We start from the raw sequence: 21362 nt of genomic DNA on the forward strand, positions 1-21362 counted from the left end.
CTTGACACTAAATTCTTAGCTGTAATCAAATGTATGATGATACTGTAAGTTGAGCATGTATTTTAAACAACCTCCTGCAGAGAGCACTTGACCCTGGATCAGAGCCCACACAAGTACTTCTGTTAACGTTACATGCATTCTCTCTGCGTAAGTGACTGTATGATAGAGTGATAACTAAATGTGTTTACCTAGGAAGACTAAAGTTCTTTCTTGAAGCCTATGTACTTTGAAGTCTTAATGCATATGATGAAAACAGTGTCCTGCATGGAACAGCCTAATACCTGGATGTCATGGGATATGACCAACTTGCTGTGCCCATAATGGCTACTGATTTTCTTCCTGTATCATGTTACCATTGCTTAAGTCACAGTAGATACCCTACCGGTTCTAAACAATCTAATTACTCTTTTTGTGTCATAAACTCAAATTTGTCATAGGCTAGTCTTCTGAGTCAAACCTAGAAAGAAGTTTATTTGGGCAACTTGTAGATTGTAGCATAAGCAGTTATCACAGAATGAAACAGAACCAGAGGTTTTAACATTTTGTGAACAGCTATTCTCAATTGTGTATATTAACAAGGAAATTAAAGATGTTATGAAGGATGAAACAAAAAATTTTCTGGAGAAATATTTTCTATCTTCCCTTGTATTTGTATACTTAAATGTTAATGCACTGTATTTGCATCTTAAAGTCACACTAATGTTTAAAACTATAAATTAGTAAATTTATAAACTATTAATTTTACTGTTTTCAATACAAATTCCCTTGTCTTTGTAGGACCTGAAACTTTCCTCTGTGGTACATGAGGTCCACTACATTAGGCTGGCAACACTCTCTCATAACTCCTGTTTGCCCTGTTTCTCCTGTTAACCTTGATCCTTGTTCACACTCACGTTTAGCACATTTAGCTGCCCTAAAGCATGGCCAAACTCAGTAAATTTCCTTGTTCTCTTCCTGCTCTATTTTGATGAATGCCACCCAGGCTCCCGTGGTGAGGTGTCTGCATGCCACTGACCTGGGCATATAGCTTATTTAGGTATAGGTTGCATTACTGAAATCTAGGTTTCATTCCTTGGGAGACATATCAGAGTTCTAGTGATTTATAAAACTTTTGAGGGATTACCTCTCCTGATACGTATAGGTCTCTCCAATTGGAAAGCTGCTGGAAAGTATGCACATCGTTGAAATGCAAAAGTAAAGCAAGGAAGTGTGAAGCTCATTTAGACTTTAAAGGCTGGCATGTCAGCATATTTTATAGACTCTCAAGTGGAGACCAACCTGCAGAACAGAACACTAAAGGCACACTTCTGTTGCAACAAGCACTATATTGTAACTGAGTATAAACCTTCTAACATTCCTGCACACGAAAGTGTGGTAGAGTTAAATGGGACTCTTTGTGATTCTACATATCTGAAGAAGCAGTTTTTCTCTGTGTGAAACCACATGCATTTTCCATGAAAGATTCAGGGATAAAAACACATCCGGGCAAGATATAAGAATGAAATGTATAGACAAAAGCCTTAAGGGTTCAAAGGCTTTTTTTCCTCCTTTCCTCTTTGAGTTCAATGATCATTTAATTCCTTGGAGTAGATAGGTCAAGAATTTGACCTACCAGAGTAGTAAAGTTGACTAGGAAAGTGTCTCTACCATAAAAAAGAAAAAATAGGATACTATTCTGAGATGTCACAACTATCAGATCATAAATACTAATGCAACTTGATTAGAGGGTTTTTTTTTTTTTTTAATTAGCTCACTTTGAAGTAGGTTCTTCTTTGAGAAAACCTATCATCCTTGGAATTCTGTTCTTAAGGTATGCTGTGTATGTATATGTATGTACCTACGTATCTATAGTCTATACATCTGTATTTCTCAAAATTTTATTTCCATTTTTATATGTGTTTTAATAATGTCTCTCTCTCTATTTTTTCTCCCCCTGAGTTTTCAATATATTGAAGTTACAGCATTGCAGTTTTACTGTAGTATGTACTTCAAGTGTACTTAAGGGAATGATCATTTTAATAAGAATCAACAAAAGAAAGGATCTTTGTCATAAGTATGTGAAATGGAAAACAAATTTTGTAACTTAAAAAGTATCAAAATTTAAAGTATAGAATCATTTCACAGCACTACTTTGTATACCTTGCAACTCTAGCCTGAGGCCTGATGGCGCTGTCTCAGACAGACATAGCTCAGGAGATGGATGGGTGCATTTGGGATCTGGCATTAGACCCAAATAGTTGCAGAGACTGGGCCCAGCCAGGTGTGCCAGGCATGTTATCACATAATTACCTCATCCACAATGTAGAAAGCAGTCAACATTGCGGTTTTTATTGGGCAGGGGGGATATAGAAATGGGGAATTTCAGCAACTTGGGAATCAAGCAAACATCTCTTCTTGGCCAGCGTGATACCACTCACTGGTATTGATTATGGGATAAAGCTTTGATATTGGGAAAGAAAAATGTCGTGAATGTACCTTGGAAGTTGTACCACCCACAATCTTCTTCACGGCAGCTCTCCAACCAGAGAGAGGCACTATAGCTTTGGTCACACAGACTAAATTTAGAAGGAAGGGTTACTCCTCTTCAGTGACAACATGTAGAGGAAAATGAAGTTATACTTTGGGGTGACATCATTATTGGTTGTCCGTAGATACAGGTGAAGGTACAAGGACTTGCTTCTAAATGGTTGGTGAGACAGGGGAGAAAGAGGAACTTTTCCTGAAGATGACTTCATTGTGCGCTACCCCCAGGTGGAAGCCTGAGGAAGTCTGACCCATTTCTTCTGAAATTGAGGATGAATGGTGGCAGCAGATGGGATGCAGAGGGAAATAGACCATATAGGTTCTGTACTTGTTTTTTTTTTTTTTATAACAATTATTCAGTATATTATTTGATTATCACAATGAGGTAGATATTTTCAGCCTCATTTTTCAGGTGCAGAAAATGAGGTTTAGAAAGATTAATTCATTTGCCCCCAAATCTCACAGCAAATAGATCCCAGATATCCAATTCCAAAGCTCATGCTTTTTCTTTAAACCATGCTGGTATGTACTATGACACAATATCTAATTTTGTAGTACTTTTAAATTGTAGAACAGATAAATAGATACAAGTACAATTCAAACAAGGAAGAGTAAAGCTCAGGAAAAATAATCGTAGCTAACGTTTCCTGAACAATGCTATGTGCCAGACACTATGCTAAGCGTTTAAGATGCAGAAACTTATTTCATCTCTCAGCAACACCATGAGGTAGAAATGATTATAAACCCCTTTTGTCAAGTGGGAAAAGTGGGGTTTAAGAAGGAAGAAAGAGAAAGCTCTGGACAACTTGTATCTGTACTTCTCCTACTTATAATGCCAGAGAGAAAAGTAGCTGAGATGTAGAATATATGTCACTAAGATACACAAAAATATTTCTAACACTTCCAGGAACAAAGCAAACAGGATAGAGGGGCCTCTTAAGAGTCATAATGTGGTCTACACTACATGAAGGTCTTCAATAATAAGATTATAGGAAGAAGGACATAATGGTTAAAATGATCAAGTGCTCAAGTATGACTCGCATCTCCAACAATCACAATAGCTTCAAAGCAGATGTCTAAGTCCTAGATGTCTTCAACAGGAATCTGTTGTAAGAGTGGAGGACAGATGATGTAGGTCTCATAGATCCAAAATATCAAATGGTCGGTTAATTTGAAGTCAGTTTATCAAATTGCAGATGCAGGTAGTTCTAAAATTTCTTGAAAATTAGTTGTTTCACTGGACCACAGAGAGAACCCAAGGACATAAATACAAAACAAACTGGAAAAGGAAGACCACTGGGGTATTGTTGACTCCAAACACAAAAAGGTGAGCAGCACGTAAAGGTCTTTGAATGCCATTTCTGCTTTGCTTAACAGTGAGGTCCAGGATCTGTATATTATCTTTATAATATAGAGAGGTCGATCTTCCCTTATTTTAGTGTGTGCTAATAATAAACTGAACTATTCTGGGTTCCAGAGCAAAGAGAAGGAAAGTTATAAGATGTGGTTTTAACATTTGATCCCCAAGGTGGCTAAAATCAAATGTTATTAAAATAGAAAGAACATTTTAGCAAAATTGACATTTTAAAATGTCAGTGGTTGGTTAATGGAAGCCACATTCACGCTTATTGGTGATTCTTTTTTAGGAAGAATTTAGGATAAAAATTAAGTTATCATCATTAATCATTAGAGAAATGCAAATCAAAACTACAATGAGGTATCATCTCACACCAGTCAGAATGGCCATCATCAAAAAATCTACAAACAATAAATGCTGTAGAGGGTGTGGAGAAAAGGGAACCCTCTTGCACTGTTTGTGGGAATGTATATTGATACAGCCACTATGGAGAACAGTATAGAGGTTCCTTAAAAACTAAAAATAGAACTACCATACGACCCAGCAATCCCACTACTGGGCATATACCCTGAGAAAACCATAATTCAAAAAGAGTCATGTACCAAAATGTTCATTGCAGCCCTATTTACAATAGCCAGGACATGGAAGCAACCTAAGTGTCCATCAACAGATGAATGGATAAAGAAGATGTGGCACATATATACAATGGAATAATACTCAGCCATAAAAAGAAACGAAATTGAGTTATTTGTAGTGAGGTGGATGGACCTAGAGTCTGTCATACAGAGTGAAGTAAGTCAGAAAGAGAAAAACAAATACCGTATGCTAACACATATATATGGAATCTAAAAAACAAACAAAAAAATGGTCATGAAGAACCTAGGGGCAAGACGGGAATAAAGACTCAGACCTACTAGAGAATGGACTTGAGGATACAGGGAGGGGGAAGGGTAAGCTGGGACGAAGTGAGAGAATGGCATGGACATATATACACTACCAAATGTAAAATAGCTAGCTAGTGGGAAGCAGCCGCATAGCACAGGGAGATCAGCTCAGTGCTTTGTGACCACCTAGAGGGGTGGGATAGGGAGGGTGGGAGGGAGGGAGATGCAAGAGGGAAGAGATATGGGGATATATGTATATGTATAACTGATTCACTTTGTTATAAAGCAGAAACTAACACACCATTGTAAAGTAATTATACTCCAATAAAGATGTTAAAAAAAAAATTAAGTTATCATAACATGCTTCTTAGTCAGCCAAATAGAACATTACCTATGTGTTTATTAAAATTTGATTAGTCTTATGAGTTATCAAAATATGAAGTCAGAAATAAATGTTATTGCCATAGGGAATTAGAAATTGTGAATTCTAATTTCAAACATTAGACGTGACGTAAAAAAAGAAGGCAAGAGTTGAATTTTTATGGTGTTCCTTTCTTCAAGATGCACATTTACTGCAGTTACCATATATCTGGATGACTGATGTCTAATAGTGGCAAAGATTGGAGAGTTCCACCTGAACACTTGAACTGGTTGTTTTTCATGAACAAAAGTAGAAAATGTACATCTTTTCTATGATTCCTACGGTAGGCTGATCACCGTGAGGTGTTTTTGTATTTATGAATTTGTGATAGTATTGTTTGTTGTTGTCTACAAGAGCTTAGTGTTTGCACTGAAGGTAAGACATATTAGAAGTAAGGGTATGTGTGAAGAAATATAGAAAAACAGTGGAAAGAGGAGCAGGAAGTGGGTGTCCTAGATTGGAGGCAATGTCAGAGGTCCTGGCTGTACAGAGGTGATGGCTGTGAAGAGGATTATATGTGACAGTAAGGGCAGGGATCTATTGATGATCTATCATCATCAATAAAGAAAGAGCCAATAATGAAAGATCACAGAGCAGTTCTCCAGGTGGAAAGAATGGAATGAAAATGGGTTTCCACCACACGTAACACATTAGAGGCCCATGGTGGCCAAGCCACAGAGTAGTATGTGTGTGTGTGTGTGTGTGTGTGTGTGTGTGTGTGTGTGTGTGTATGTGTGTGTGTGTAGACATTCATTGTAAGAGTATTCATTGCATTTTTCTGGCAGTAGCAGTGATTACTCTTCATTGGTTTTAGGCATGGATGAAATATCCATGGTGTGATCAATTCTCTTACTCTTACATTAAACCATCTTCTGGTTTGTGGCTACTTTTGTGGTCATTTGTATTTTTGTGCTTTTCAATCCTCCTCATATTCAGATGATTACCAATAGGTTCAGTGCCTAAACCATTTCACGACAAAATCAAACATCTGAAAAAAGAATCATATGAGAGCTGACAGAATAGTAATGTGAACAAAACCAAGGAACATTTACTGGTGATTGAATAGATTGCTGTGGATTGCCATTCTCAGAGATTTGTTGAAGCATTTCTGTGTGTACATCAGAAATATTACACATTTACCTCTTTTTATTTAAATGATATGTTTCGGCCTGGCATATAGTGCTGAACAGATATTTATGGGATGATGAAATAAATGTTTGTAAAAACCAATCTTATTTTAAATGTGTTAAGGAAGATTTTTATTTTTTATATATTTAGTAATCAATTATGAGTGTCTGCTATATTAGAGGCATTATCAGAAGCACTAAAGACAAAACAGAAAAATAAAATATAATGAGCTCATATTCTAGTGAAGGAGAGAGGCGTAGAAAAAGATGATTACAGTTCAGTGTAGCAATGACTGTGATGGCTCTGTGTTCACAATAGGCTCTTAATCCTGCTGGCCAGGCAGGGCTTCCAAGAGAAGTCTTGTAAATATGGAGGGAGGGAGGGAGGTGATCCAGATGGAATATTAGTTGTTTATAAAAGTCCAGAAGAAATCACCAGAGAAAAGGCTAAGATGAGAGGAGGAGGGGATCAGATACTACAGGACTCTGTAGGCCACATTAAAGATTCTCTCTTTTATGGTGAAGATTATAAGAAGTGCCCTGAATAGGTTTAAGCTTTGGAAAGATCACTCTGACTATGGTGTGGAGAATGGATTGGAAGAGAGCAAGGCTAGAAGTAAGAAACTATTTAGGAGATGGTTACAGTAAATCAGCCAGGAAATGATGAATTCCTGACCTAACATAGTGGCAAACGGATGAACAAAAGTAGACTCTTCAGGATTGGGTGTATGGAAAAGGGAATGTCACAACCATGAACATTTCCAGCTTGAGCAGCAAGGTGTGTATAGGGGTGTTGGTCGGTGAGTGGAAGAAGACAGGGTCAGGAGCAGGTTTGGGGAGAACAGTAGCTCAGAGGAGAGATGTTTACTGACCTGGGAAAGCCCTGAGCATGTTTAAATACTAGCTTTAAAGGTCTAGTAAAAAGGAAAAACATTTCTATTAAAAAGATTTTTAAAATAACTCCTCTTAAAAAAAAAACTCTTAAGGTTTAGAAACAGATCTGTATTCTTATTATATTTATGTTCCTTCTTTCCTTCCATTCCTCCTTCCCTTCTTCCTTATCTTCTGCAGAGAAGATAAATCATCTGCTGACCTCATAGCATGATTTATAGACTTATAACTCTAAAGATTAAACACATACAACTATTAGCATAAGAGTCTATTTACTGTAGCTCATTATTATACAGATGAGAACAAATTTCAAAATGGCAGCTGGCAGTGCTCTGTCCAGTATTCATTCCTTAACAACATGTGGCCAATAGCATTGTACCTCGGAGGACATAAGACCACACTGACACAATTTTAGAAGAATTGAATTAACAATATGAATTTTATGATATTTTTATTTTTATATTACCACGATTTTTGATTGCCTATAAAATTATTCTGTCTTCAAAAAAATTAGGGCATAATTAAAAACTTTTGAACAATTTCTCCCACTTTTCAGGGAGAACAAATGATATATAATAATCAGGATATTTATTCCAGTATGAATAATAAGTGAAAGATTATAAACAATTATTTATACTTTAAGATACAAAGAATAAACTTGCTCTAGAGAGATCTTGAAAAAGAGCCCAAATTAATTATCAGTTGGATAATGCAATTCAGATTCTTTTTGGTGCTCTAAGTTTTCACAGACTTTGAAATAAATTCAATATGGTCTACCGTTTTATAATTTTAGTTCTTTTAATTCTTGATTAAATGCACACTTAACATGCAGTTTAAAAGAAACTGGTGATACCGTAGTTTACAATCACGCACTGAGGTAAATGCAACACAACTGGTTGAACCTACGTGATTCAATGTTTTAATATAGTACGAGGATATCAGTTATCTTCCTCATAATAAATCAGTTTAATTGGTAATTTTGATGAACACTCATATCTACTTCAGGTTGAACCAGTATTAGATACTTAGCTTGAACTTGAATTTGTTCTTGATTGATCAGTGGCTGGCAGTGTATGTCAAATGGTGTGTGTGTGTGTGTATACATGTGCGTTAATTTTGTTTAGAAAATATTATTTTAAAATACTTTGAGACCAATAGACTAAAAATTTCAGTAAGTATATGATTACATTGAACTGGGCTCTGTTTTACAACTGAAGAAATTCTTGCAGTAATGACAAATGTATCAAAACATTTAAACCGTCATATTGTATGTCATAACCCCCAAAGTTGATGAAAAGTTGCTATTTCTCTATAACCTCTAAGGTGAATGTACAAACTGAGAATATAAATACATGTAGCTTAATGCCTGTGAACCATCAAAGGAAAACACTGTCCAGATACTGAGTGAAGTGAGAATTGAGAAGTATAGAAAGGATTAGTAAATTTTTATTTGCCAGTCTCAGTCATGGATAATTCATTTAAGCTTAGTAGTGGGGTTCCCTATATGGTTAATAGGAGAACATTATTTGGAGAGGTTGATTATAAATTCTCATTAGTACAGCTCTTCTGTTTATCTTGTCCTAAGGCTCAAGCCCTGTGTCTAACCACTGTGGCGTGTCAGAGACCTCTCTGATAGATGGGTCTAGACAACTGTGGCACACAACATACAGAGCAGAGCTGGTCAGCTTTCTCCCCAGCCTCTGAGAACGTTGTTCCTTTGAGCACTAGACTTTCCCCATTAACTAATCCACAGTTGTGCTATGCACCATTCATTGATTTTAAAATCACCTTAACAGAGTACTTTTCAGATTACTTCTATCAGCGGCCTTCCTAGTTTACAGATAGAAACTTACAAGAAATGTTAGTGAACTAAAACACTGACTTGCGTTTCAAACGGTAACAATTAAAGCCAGATTGTAATAGAGCCCTCTTCCTCTTTTTTTATTTTCGTCGCTTGACCCTCTCTATAAACAAAGCTTGCTGGGAACCCCTGCTTTAGTAATTAACCTTTTTCTGAGTATTATGTACACACATATTTTTCTTTGGAGAAAGCAGGAGTGCACAATGGCTAAATTGTTTTATTCATGTTGTGTTTCAAAATCCAGTTTAATATGACAGGGCATAGAATTGGTCAAATGGCTAGCTTTGCATACCCGACACTTCTTGCCTCATAGTCTCTTTAATGTCAGTCCACGACATTTATTGAGTGCCCACTTTGTAGTGGGCATTGTGTGGAGTAGCCTTTAGAAAACTTCTCAAGTTGTTAGCACTGTTTATTAAAGAATGTCCTCCTTTATGTACTAGAAGTCAAGAGGCAGCAGTCTGGAATGAAAATAATCGCTGGCAGGAATGTAAAATTAAATTGGTTAATTAATGTTTGTGGGCACATAAATAGCTTGGCAGTATTCATTTTGATTCATTTGTGTACAGCATAAACAGTAAAACTCCTTTGTACTGACCTCAATTAGAAAAGTTATGCCACATGTTAATATAGGGAATCTAGTGTAGATCTATAAATTATGCAACAGTTTTCCTGATTGATCAATTATATAACAGATCCAACTGGTGAAAATCATTACATATTTAACTTTTAGCCAAAGAAATGATATTGAATGTACTCAGACATGGGAGAAAATAACATGCTGCCTCTGTTGTTGCACAAAATGTTCCAGTTTTATTTCCACAGGTCAGTGATTCCCAAAGTTAGAAGAACTTGTCCTTGGTTTCATGTGGTTGGGCATGGAGAATTTTGCACACAATAAGAGTAACGAAATATTAGTTTAATCAGATAAATACATTTGACCAAAACAGTCTTTTTTGTTTTTTTGAGTTTCAACCCAGTGCTTTTATTATCCTTATTGAGGCTCAGATTTTCCCATTTTGGGTCAGTGTGTATGTATGATAGCTTGGATTCCAGCAGCCATTTAGGCTTGTGATTTATTTGAGTTTATTGCCACCTTTTTACTATTTGTATGCCATTGGTCCCACCTGTTAGATTCTTTTTCCTATTCTTCTTTGCCTTATTTTGGATTAATCAACTATTTTTTTATTGTTCCATTTTTTCCCTCTTCTTTGAATTTCTTAATTATATATTCTTTTATTTTAGTGGCTACCCTAGAGATTATAATATATAACCTCAACTTCTTATAGATCCAGACTTCTTTTATCTTGTTGTTCCACAGTCTTTAGCATAGTTTTCCATCTTCAAGGTCACCTCATGGTCCCAATGGCTGCTAGAGTGCCAGCTATCATATCCACATCCCAGGCAATGGGAAGGAGAAAGGGGGAAGGACAAAAGGGACCACACCATTAAAGAGCTTTCCCGGGACTCTCTTCCCACTTCTTCTTAAATCCTAATGTGCACCTTTATCTGAAGTGCAGACTAGGAAATGTAAGGTTTTGGTTAGGCAGAATACCCAGGACTCTGCTACTAAGCAGGAAGTACAGAATGGATACGGTAGGCTTGAATTATGACTACCATGAGGAAAAAAAGAGGAAAGGGAGAGATGTTTTGTAATCTAAGCAGATTTCTAAATTCAGCAAAGGTAACGTAAATCTTACATGTTAACAATGATCTGCAAAATACAAAGTGTTAACTGAATACCATGTTAGGACAGTGCATTTTGTACATGATAGTTTAGATTAAGGGAGACTCTACCTTGATTTTTCTCATCTGTGTGATGGATACTCTTAAACAACCCTTACAACTTGGAAGAGAGGAAAAAATTAATTTCCGTCACTCTGAGTGAACTTTTCTTTCTGATTTGCCACTTTAAAGACTTTTGGTAAAATATTTTTTTCAGTATTTTTAATATGATAGCACTTGCCCTTTAAGAACAAGCGAATCAAAATATTTGAAGGAGAATAAAACCCCTACTAGTGTTTGCAGTTGATTTGCAAAAACTTGTTCTATGAAGTCCTATAAAGCTGTCCTACCATGTCCGTTTTGGTGAGTGAGACCATTCAGAGTGAAAGTTCTATTACAAATTGTGAGATGTAGAAAGCTGGCAGGGTGTGGTTTCCAAAATGTTTGAAGTTTTTCAGTGGGGCTAATATTCAGGAAGGGTGGGGCAAGAGCAAAAGAGTCTACATCCTGGAAAAGAGCTCCGGGTCCCAACGAAGAGTTGGTCGGATTTCACACTGTGGTCCTTTCATCTTTCCTTGTGAGTCTCCCAGGGAAATGCTAGGGATCATAGTCAGCTCCTAGCACAGGAACCCATGATGCAAGACACTGAGTACTTCTTATCCTTTTTGTTTGTTTGTTTTTCATGCTAACGAACTAAATAGATGGTCAGCTTCAGACACCCACCACCTCGTGTTAGATGTTATGTTCAAGTGTTAACAAGTTCTGTTTCATAGAAGTAAAGAACTTCAGAGCTGGAAGGGATCTAGCAATCATTCAGTCTAACCCCCTTATTTTAAAAAAGAGAAAATGAAAGCCCAGATTTGATAAAGATTACACACATCCACACAGGTAAATTAGTGGTGGAACCAAAATTTGGGATTAGTTACTCCTAGCTAAGAGGTCTTTTCACACCTCTGCGGGAGCTGTGATCTAACTCTTTAGGTTAAATTATAGAACTGTGACAGTTATTTCTTTTCCAAGGTGTTAGTTTTCTGATGATTCTGTAATCATTGCTTCTTACTTAAGAGGTGAAATTTAAAACTGCAGTGGATGGTTTTCAGATTTGCTGTCATAGGGACCTTAGCAGCTACTTTCAGATTACAGCTGAGAAGCTGGCCTTTGATCTCAGTCCTTAATCACTTCTCTCTTTTGATGGATTTGAAACACAGCAATACAGATGAAATAATACCAGTAAAAGTGCTTGGGAATTTAAGAAGATATTGCAAATATGCCACAGCACGGGGGTCTTGAATTTCACTTTCTATATCGTGTACTAAGTTCAAGTATCCTGCTCCAAGTGTGGCCAAACCTGCAAATATTTGCTTTCTGAGTAATTTGCCCTAATGACTTTGAAGCATTTTTAAGAAACAGTGGTGACATTGTTCTGCCCTGGCAGAAAACACGTCCCTTGTTATGTCCACAGAGATCCCCGTAGTCTGCAGGCACATTATTAAGACATGGGTGCTGCACAGTATTTGCTAATCTTGCCTTCTATGTGACACAATGTTAGGTATATAGGCTGTCACATCACCCAAGCCTTTGTGACAAACCTCTCAGGCGCCACTCTTAGTTAAACACTAGGAGTAAAACTGGAAATGTTTTAACTTCTGAAGTAATATCCTCTTCTGTGGACCCTTCTCCTCCTTGGTTTTGATCAGGCTGAAAGCATCAGACCATTGGGAAAGTTTGGAGTGATCACAAATGTGAAAGCTGTTCATTGCAAGTTATGTTTTCATAGCTATCATATCATATCATATATCATATCAATTATCGTCGATAATTTAAATCTGTTCAGCCAGAAAATAGAAAATTTCAGCAATCACAGGAGCACAAGCGGTGCGTACCTGTCTTTCCTTTGCCCATTCTTCAGGCATTCACCTTTAGCAGTGAGATTTTGGTACCACTGTGGGGTGTAGTTTGGGCAGCCCAAACGATAGGAGCATGGATATCATCTTCAACAAGCATGAAGTTTCTCTACTAGGGAAAGAATGAGAAGACTTCCCTGGGATGAAGGGAGAGAAGGGTAGAAGACTGATTGCTAGTCACTTAGAAAAAGTATCTTCTAAGAGTTGTCAACATGTTTCTTTGTTGGTTTATAATTCAGTGTACTTTTAGACTTTTTTTTCTCTTGTAACAAAGCACTACAAATTATTTTCTAGGAAAATACACCCCAACCAATGTTATTATTTTTCCAAACCCTAAAAAAGGTGTTTATTGCAAATCTGGAAATAAAATTAAAGATTTGTTATGCTTAAAATGTTTATAATTTTCAAATCTGTAACTGTTAATGTGTAAAAGGAGACGTTTAGGTCAGTGTAGTCCAGTTAAATATTGATATTATGAATTGTGCTCCTATTTGGGGCTCCCTTTTATTCATTTACTTAACAAACATTTAATACTCCTGTGTGTGTTTTACTTCTGTGAGAAGGTCAGTGAGAGAGATGAGGCATTTGATGTAAAAAGACAAGAGCTGATAGTAGTCTCAACTTTATTCAAAAAGATAGAACAAATTAAAAGACTAACATAGGTGTCATTAAGACTTCCAGGCGAAGGTGAATTTTAAAATGAGTTTTGAAAAAGTGAACTTGTACTGGTAGAGGAAGGGAGATGTATGCTTGGCTGAAAGAGAAGCAAAAGACACAGTGGTAGAATGGGTAATGTATTAACGCGACAGAAACATGCCAGGAAACAATTCATGCTGTTAAAGCACTGTAAAAGTATTTATGAAGCACCTAGGAACATCTTTCCCAATCCAGAGTGGTTAAATATTTCTTTTATATGTATAGATACAGCTCAGTGAGGGGAGGAGGCTAGAGAGAATTTTCAGGATTTGCTTCCAATTTTTAAGTTGCATGATTTTATATCAAAAGGCTGTTAAATATTAAATTTCTTGCTTTAAAAATAGTCCACTTACTAATTCTAAATGTGCATAAATGTAAACGGTTGGTGAAATATTGATTTCTATTTTGAATAAAATAGTTCATATATATTCAAGAAGAAGCAGCTGTCTTGAGACTTTGTAAGGCATTATAAGGCTTTATGAACCTTCTTCTAGAGAAGATAGGAAAAATTAAAACATACCCTTTTGGTAGAGTTTGTAACCACATCATTAAACATCATAGCTTACTTGATTCCTACAGTACATGGTTCAAAGTATATGGAACGTTCGATGAAAAATTACCACATTATACAAAATCATTAGTTTAGTCTATATAAGAATAATTCAGGCAACTTGGAAGGCTTTGCTTGATACATCTCAGCTACCAGTCTAATCTTGTTACTGATATTGAAGCTCCATCTTTTTTAATACTTTCACCCAAATCTTTAATATCTTAAATGTTTAGATTATGCTCCTCTTTAACATGAATGGAGAAATCATCTCCACTCCTCCATTGTTGTCCTAATATTGTGGTTCAGTCAATTAATTTTTTTAGAAAGGTTTAAACAATATCTTCACCTATAGCTGAAAGGTAAAAATAATTTCACTGAATGCCGATAATGCCTCTCAGATACTGAAGTGTAGGGCTCCAATATTTAGTAACATACCCTAGGCTCGTGAGCTCTGGGATAAAGACTTATTCAAAACAGGATTGGTAGAAAAAGCATTGTGGGGCTCTTGTGGAAATCAACAATCCAAAAGTGCCAATCGCAGATTTGAGTTCATAGGGCTTTGGACAGCAATATAGAGTGATAGAGTATTTCAGGAATGCTGTTTTTAACGAAAAAATGACAAAGCATTTTTACTTTTTTCAAAAAATGACAAATTGAAAAGTGAGTTATATCAAATGTAACGTGGTTAATTCCTAAGTATTGATATCTTCTACTTCCTGTTTTCCCCAAATGATCACTTTCATTTCAGTACATTTCTTAAACATTTAATATTTAATATGTAGCATATGGATGGATGATACAATAATCAAGTCTGGACCCTACCAGTGAAGAGTTTAAAACCTATTTGGAAGAGAAAATATGCACACACAAAACAAATAACAAATGAGGAAGGACAGGACTATTAAAATAATTAGATATATAATGTTGTAGAGGAAATTCAATGGGGGAATGAAGTTCAACCCATAATAGTCTATAACAAAGTCTTGATTTTTAAAAATATCATAATTGGCTTCAAAAATCTGTGGTGTGGGGAGAGGGAAGGGTAAGCTGGGACGAAGTGAGAGAGTGGCATTGACATATATACACTACCAAATGTAAAATAGATAGCTAGTGGGAAGCAGCTGCATAGCACAGGGAGATCAGCTCGGTGCTTTGTGACCACCTAGAGGGGTGGGATAGAGAGGGTGGGAGGGAGACCCAAGAGGGAGGACATATGGGGGTATATGTATACGTATAGCTGATTCACTTTGTTATACAGCAGCAACTAACACAACAATGTAAAGCAATTATACTCCAATGAAGATGTTAAAAAAAAAATCTATGGTGTGTTTGCTATGCTCATCTCAGTGGGAAACAATTTCTTCCAAAATCTGTAATATGGTTTCAAAGATAGTATGTATCATATTGAAAGCCATTCTTTCCCCCCCCCCCCCCACCCCTTGAAAGCCATTCTTGATTATCTATTATAAAGCTGAGGGAAACATTTTCAAAATAGTAAAAATTAAAAAGAATTATAAATGAAGCAAAATGTTTGTTCTTACTGGAACACTCATGAATAATGAAAAACTGTGGATAACTTATTAAATTTAAAACATCCATACTGGTGTAAAATGAGCCATTTTGATTGATGTGTTTCCAGTGAATTGTAAATGCTGCAAGGATGGCTAATTGTTTTCTGTAAATGATTATGAAAAAAAAAATCTGTTAGCCAAGTGAATCCTTCTTGGTTTAAGCAATTACAAAAGTAATGTTTACCTGTTCTGCTGGTGAAGCGAGGTCGTTAGCAACTTTAGTGTTCGGTGTGAATAGGAAGACCGAGAGGGGGAAAATCAAAGACATTCATTGAGTAATGCAAAAATTCTCCTATGTAGAGACATTTTACACAGCAGGAACTTCAGTCCATGTGTAAAGGAGGCTGCTTGCATGGTGAAAAACAAAACAACACTGCCCCCTCCCCTGCTCCTCCTTGGCCTCGCCCCCCCTCACTCCATTGACATGCATAGCTGGCCTGGTAGGTGTAAAAATAGACTGGCAGAGCCTGAATTGGAAATGGTCACTGAAGGCAGCCTGCAGTTGCTCGGGTTTTGAGTTCTCTCTGACACCAGCAAGCCGGCCAGCAGATGGGGAGAACTGGTGAGGGGCGTGTAGGGGAACTGAGCAGAGGAGCCAAGGATCGTCTGATGAATCGTCCACGTTAGTATCCCCCTGGGAGCCCTGGACAGAGCACAGAGGGCAAGGACGGCCCCACTGACAGCAGGAACCGTAGAACTGAGATGGGTAATGCAGCTCTCTGCCCGTCTTGTCATGCGGATAAGAGTGTAAGAGCACAGGGACACTTGCAGGAGTTGGACAAAACCCCAGACTACTATGGCTGTAACAGTGAGGACACCGAAGAACTTGGGGTGCGGGTAAGTTCTAAGTCACAGGCTGGAGGAGAGGAGGATGGTGGCCCGAGAATCAACACTGGACCTCATTGGTTAAAACTCCAAACTTCCTGGAAGGAAGTTGACAGAATAAAACCAATGTGATCAAACCAGCTGACTGCCTCTGATTCAGTGGCCTGCTGCTGTTTCCTCTTCGTGTTCTGCAATGTTCATGTTTGTTCCTTCTGGGCTGGCTTTAGCTGTGAACTGACAGTTGGGAATAAGCAAGGATGCCGTCTCTTTAATTTAAAGTTTTGTCCAAAGTTGAACATATATTTTATTATGGAGTGACTTGCAGCAATATTGCAGAGATTCACTTACATTCAGGCTGTTAAATTATTTTGCCTGTTCATATATTCATAGTTCATTTTTCATTAGGATTAAAAAGCACATACTAACTTCTCAGTTTCAACCTATAAAGGTGTTTTTCTTCTAATATTTAACTAACTTCAGTGAAAAGGCCTTTAAATACTGTTCTGATTATGATGATAATATTTTGTGCAGAGGCCTAAAAGTCGAGCCATCAAATATCTAAGTTGACTTTCAGACTTTAATAATTCATAGTCATGGTATGTTTCTTAAAATAATTACAAAGGCTTATTGTGATTTTTTTGGGGGGGGGGAGGGCCAAAAATCTTTCTGAAATATTTTGATTTTCCTATTTGCTGGAGGATAAAGTTTACCTTTCATCTGTCAGATGCAGGAATTTGACCTTATTGCAAGTCATGTATTTCAGAGCGTAGCCATGAAACTAAGATAAGGAAGATTTCTGAATCAAAGAAACATACTCTGTACTTTGAAGTGTGTGCCCGATATTTCCAGGAGTGAGGACTTTGAGGTGACTCCCTACTGTCTTTGGCTTTTACTCTGACCTGGATGAATTTCATAATTTCGTAGCATTGAAATTCTGTCAGACCACAGTGAAACTGAAAGAGAAACTAAGAACTTATCAGTAAAAACAACGTGCAGAGCCAGTGTTTGCAGATAGCTGCAGTGAAAAGAAAGTCTGTCAGCACTGTAGTGCAAATGAGGACGGTGCTTCCCGAATTGGAAAGAAGCCACCCCAGGCAAGAGATTAAGCAAAAGGGTGGGGAGGGGGGCACACCTGCCTTAACAACCGCACCGCCCAGGTTTGTGACCAGGGGCTGTTGCAGTTCTCATTCTGGGTTATGGTTTATGGTTTAAATTATCCACATCCAACAGGAGCATCATTCGGGATTTCTGAGCGGCCACTTCGAGTGCAATTTCTGGACTGAAGGGGCGAAAAAAGGTGAACTTTTGGGTAACTGTTTAGTAGCTCTACAAGCTTGCTTAGTTGCAATATATGAATATATTCTCCAAGAAGTGACTACCTTGCTTAAAAGGTAGTTTCTAGGAATTTTTTTCATTAATTTAACATTGAGACCATTCTTTAAAATGTTAGTTAATAACTCCCTCAATATTTTTAAGTTACACAAGTGTATTCCCTGTTTTCACCTCTTAAAAACCATTAAGAAAAATGTAAAGCATGAAAATAAATTAGAGGTACTTTAAAAATTAAATATAAAAGCCTATTTTTAAAACGTAGAGAACAGAAGTGATGATATTTTGATGCACTGATAGGTTCTTTTAGGTAAAGAAGAGCAAGATTTAGCATGATTTTGAGATCCAAGGGCTGAAATAAGAAATTCATTCAAAACTTTCGAGTTCAGAAAATGATTAAAAACTTTTTAAGAAGAAATAATCAATAGCGATATCATTCCCCTGTTAAAATCCTCCTATCCATTTTAATATAGATATTAGCCCTGAAAAAAATTTGAGTTGATATTTAAAAAATTACTACAATCTGATTTCTCTGAATTAAATAATATAACCTGCTGATTATTGAATAATCTCTTCTGTCAAAGATTTTATGGACAGAAGCATATAATGATTGTTGTGACATGGAAAGGTATGGTAGAAGTGGAAATGCACCTGTTGTCTACTTTCTGAAGTGATATTTTACTCAGGATTTCACCACTTTAGACATGGGCAAAAAAAAAAAGCTAATACCAAAGATGACAAGCAAAATATGTGGTTCTATCTAGCTTTAAGTTTCCCAAATTTAAGAACTCTATCGTCTTTCTTTACTTTTAAATGGGTACTGTAAGACTGAAGCCACTCACTCCTTACATCATCTAGATACATTTCATAATTAGTCCCTTTTCATCATTCATGCTTGTCATTTTTTTTTTTTTTTTTTTTTTTTTTTAAATGTGATGGAACTGCACTTTATTTATTTATTTATTTATTTTTTATTTTTTTGGCTGTGTTGGGTCTTCGTTTCTGTGCAAGGGCTTCCTCTAGTTGCGGCAAGCGGGGGTCACTCTTCATCGCGGTGCGCGGGCCTCTCACTGTCGCAGCCTCTTTTGTTGGGAGCACAGGCTCCAGACGCGCAGGCTCAGTAGTTGTGGCTCACGGGCCCAGTTGCTCCGCAGCATGTGGGATCTTCCCAGACCAGGGCTCGAACCCGTGTCCCCTGCATTGGCAGGCGGATTCTCAACCACTGCGCCACCAGGGAAGCCCCATGCTTGTCATTATTAATGATTAAGTTAAGAGGTTCAGAACTTACTAACTTTTATTTTTATAATAATCTTTTTTTGGGGGAAAAAACAGAAACAGAGGTCCTTAGCACTTTTTTTTCTTCTGGAAATTAACTTAGAAATATTTCATAGAGTTTATTGTGTTTGAGAGACAAAAATTTCAACTAAATAAATTTCCAGGTTTATTCATAATCGGAACTAAACTCATGGGAAAAAATATAAATTTAAAGTTCTAAAACTGCTGGGCTTTCTGTAAATTAATACTTCATTCTTTTCTATAAGTTTTATTTAGAATTTTGAATAGTCTGACATTTGTTTGTATATATAAATATAGCAATGAGGAATAAATCAGTTACCAGGAATTGTTGAAAGTAAGCGAACAAAAATAATTTCTTCTAGAACAATATTATAGTATGTGCATATTTGAAATTCCACTTAATAGGCTTATACATTTTTTATAAGATAAAAAAATGAGACCATAATTATTTCCAGATATGTTACATAATTAAACCCAGAAATTATACCACAAAAAAGTAGAAAATGAACCTAAAGATTATTGTGGCAATATAATAATTTCCTAAGTTTTAAAGGAACTTTAAAAGATTATAGCGGGACTTCCCTGGTGGCACAGTGGATAACACTCTGCACTCCCAATGCAGGGGGCCCGGGTTCGATCCCTGGTCAGGGAACTAGATCCCACATGCATGCTGCAACTAAGAGTTCGCATGCCGCAACTAAAGAGCCCGTGTTCCGCAACTAAGGAGCCAGGGAGCCAAAACTAAGGAATCCTGGAGCCGCAACTAAGGAGCCCGCCTGCCGCCACTAAGACCTGGCACAACCAAAATAAATAAATAAATAAATAAATATTAAAAAAAAAAAAGATTATAGCAAAAATGATGAATAGCTAATATGCCCCCAAATTTTAAAGTTCTATAACTGGACAAATAATATTTTATAATGTGTATTCAAATTAATACTTAAATTCCAGAGCCAAGTCCAGCAAACTCTTTCTGTAAAGGGTCCGAGAGTGGATATTATAGACTTTGTGGGCACATGGTCTCTGTCGCTGCTCCTCAGCTCTGTTGGTTGCAGGGCAAACGCAGCCTTAGGCAGCAGGGCAACAAATCGACCTGGCTGTTGTCCAACAATTACTAAATTTTTCTATTATTAAATTTTCGATTGCTAAATTTTTCAGTCACTAAATATTAATTTTAGTATTCTTCTCCTATTTTGTAAGATATACATTAAAACAATAATAAAATATTCTGTCTGTTAACAAAGATATAAAATATAATAATATTCAGTCTTAGAAGAGTGTGTTGAGACTGGTAGACATTCCAGGGTATGCTGTAAATTTTTCTAAATATTTGGAAAGCAATTTGGAAATACATTTCAAACTAGTTACAGTGTCTCTTTTTCATTTTGCTAGTGCAGCCAGGACTCTAGTGGCAGGGAGATATTTGCATGGAGAAAAAGAGTAGGCAAACCTTCTGGGCAGACTCTCACCCCCGACCACAGATAAAGAACTGCACTGGACTCCAACCCCTATGTTGTGAGTATTCCCAAGTTCATCCCTCCCTTCACTCAAACTTTAAGGGCACGAGAGAGCTCTACTTCCAGAGAGACCTTATTCCAAATCTACTGAGAAAAAATGTCTGCCTTCCTAATGAAGATATAAGGCTCATGAGCCTATGTTAGGGTTTTCCTCTGAAATGTGGTTGCCTCTTAACATTAGTCCTTAAAGGACTCCAAGATCTGCTATTATCACAATCAGCTTGACAGTTCCAAAAAGAGAAAGCATGTGGGGTAGTAGAGAGTTGAGAACAAAATTCAGCTGTACTAAAATTCTTATTCAGAGTAAGTCCTAGTGATATTTCTAAATATTTCTGTTGATCACAGAAGGGAAAACTGCATGATCTCTCAGATACCTTTTCCTTTTCCTTTTTACAGATGATGGGTATATATATTCCAGTTTTGCTTATGAAAGAAGAAGCTCTCAGAGATGCTTTATAGAGTTTGTCCTGGATTCTTAGGGGAGCTCTGTCTGGGACATGAGTCCGCAAAGCCATGCAAGGGCTAAGCGGGCTCCAGAGAGACGGCTTCTTGACCGTGCTTTGGTAAAGTGCAGACTAGAACAGCGTCAGGAATAGATCCTCTTTTCTTGTTCTTCTTGGCTTGTATTTTTGTCATGGCATCATTTATAGATTTGCAAATTGTTCTAAGTGTTCTTTATATTTGTCTTGCATTGAGATCATGTACTTTTCACTGTAGTTTCTTTTTTTTTTTAACATCTTTATTGGAGTATAATTGCTTTACAATGGTGTGTTAGTTTCTGCTTTATAACAAAGTGAATCAGTTATATATATATACATATGTTCCCATATCTCTTCCCTCTTGCGTCTGCCTCCCTCCCACCCTCCCTATCCCACCCCCCTAGGT

General features: G+C 36.9%; 1 protein-coding gene across 41 annotated transcripts in view; it reads left to right on the forward strand.

Annotated features, from left to right (window-relative positions):
* ANK2 (ankyrin 2) overlaps positions 1-21362 on the forward strand; it is a 695510-nt gene that overhangs the window by 431795 nt on the left and 242353 nt on the right. For 27 of the 41 annotated variants that reach the window (XM_059923481.1, XM_059923441.1, XM_059923445.1 and 24 more), the window contains exon 1: positions 15970-16347. The exons of the other annotated variants lie outside the window; for them this stretch is intronic. In XM_059923481.1, the coding sequence (XP_059779464.1) occupies positions 16213-16347 (135 nt within the window). In that variant the 5' untranslated portion in view covers positions 15970-16212. Of the gene's footprint in view, positions 1-15969; positions 16348-21362 lie in introns of those variants that run through there. 41 annotated transcript variants of the gene reach the window in all.

This window comes from Balaenoptera ricei, chromosome 5 (assembly GCF_028023285.1).
Source record: "Balaenoptera ricei isolate mBalRic1 chromosome 5, mBalRic1.hap2, whole genome shotgun sequence".
NCBI classification, from domain to species: Eukaryota; Metazoa; Chordata; class Mammalia; order Artiodactyla; family Balaenopteridae; genus Balaenoptera; species Balaenoptera ricei.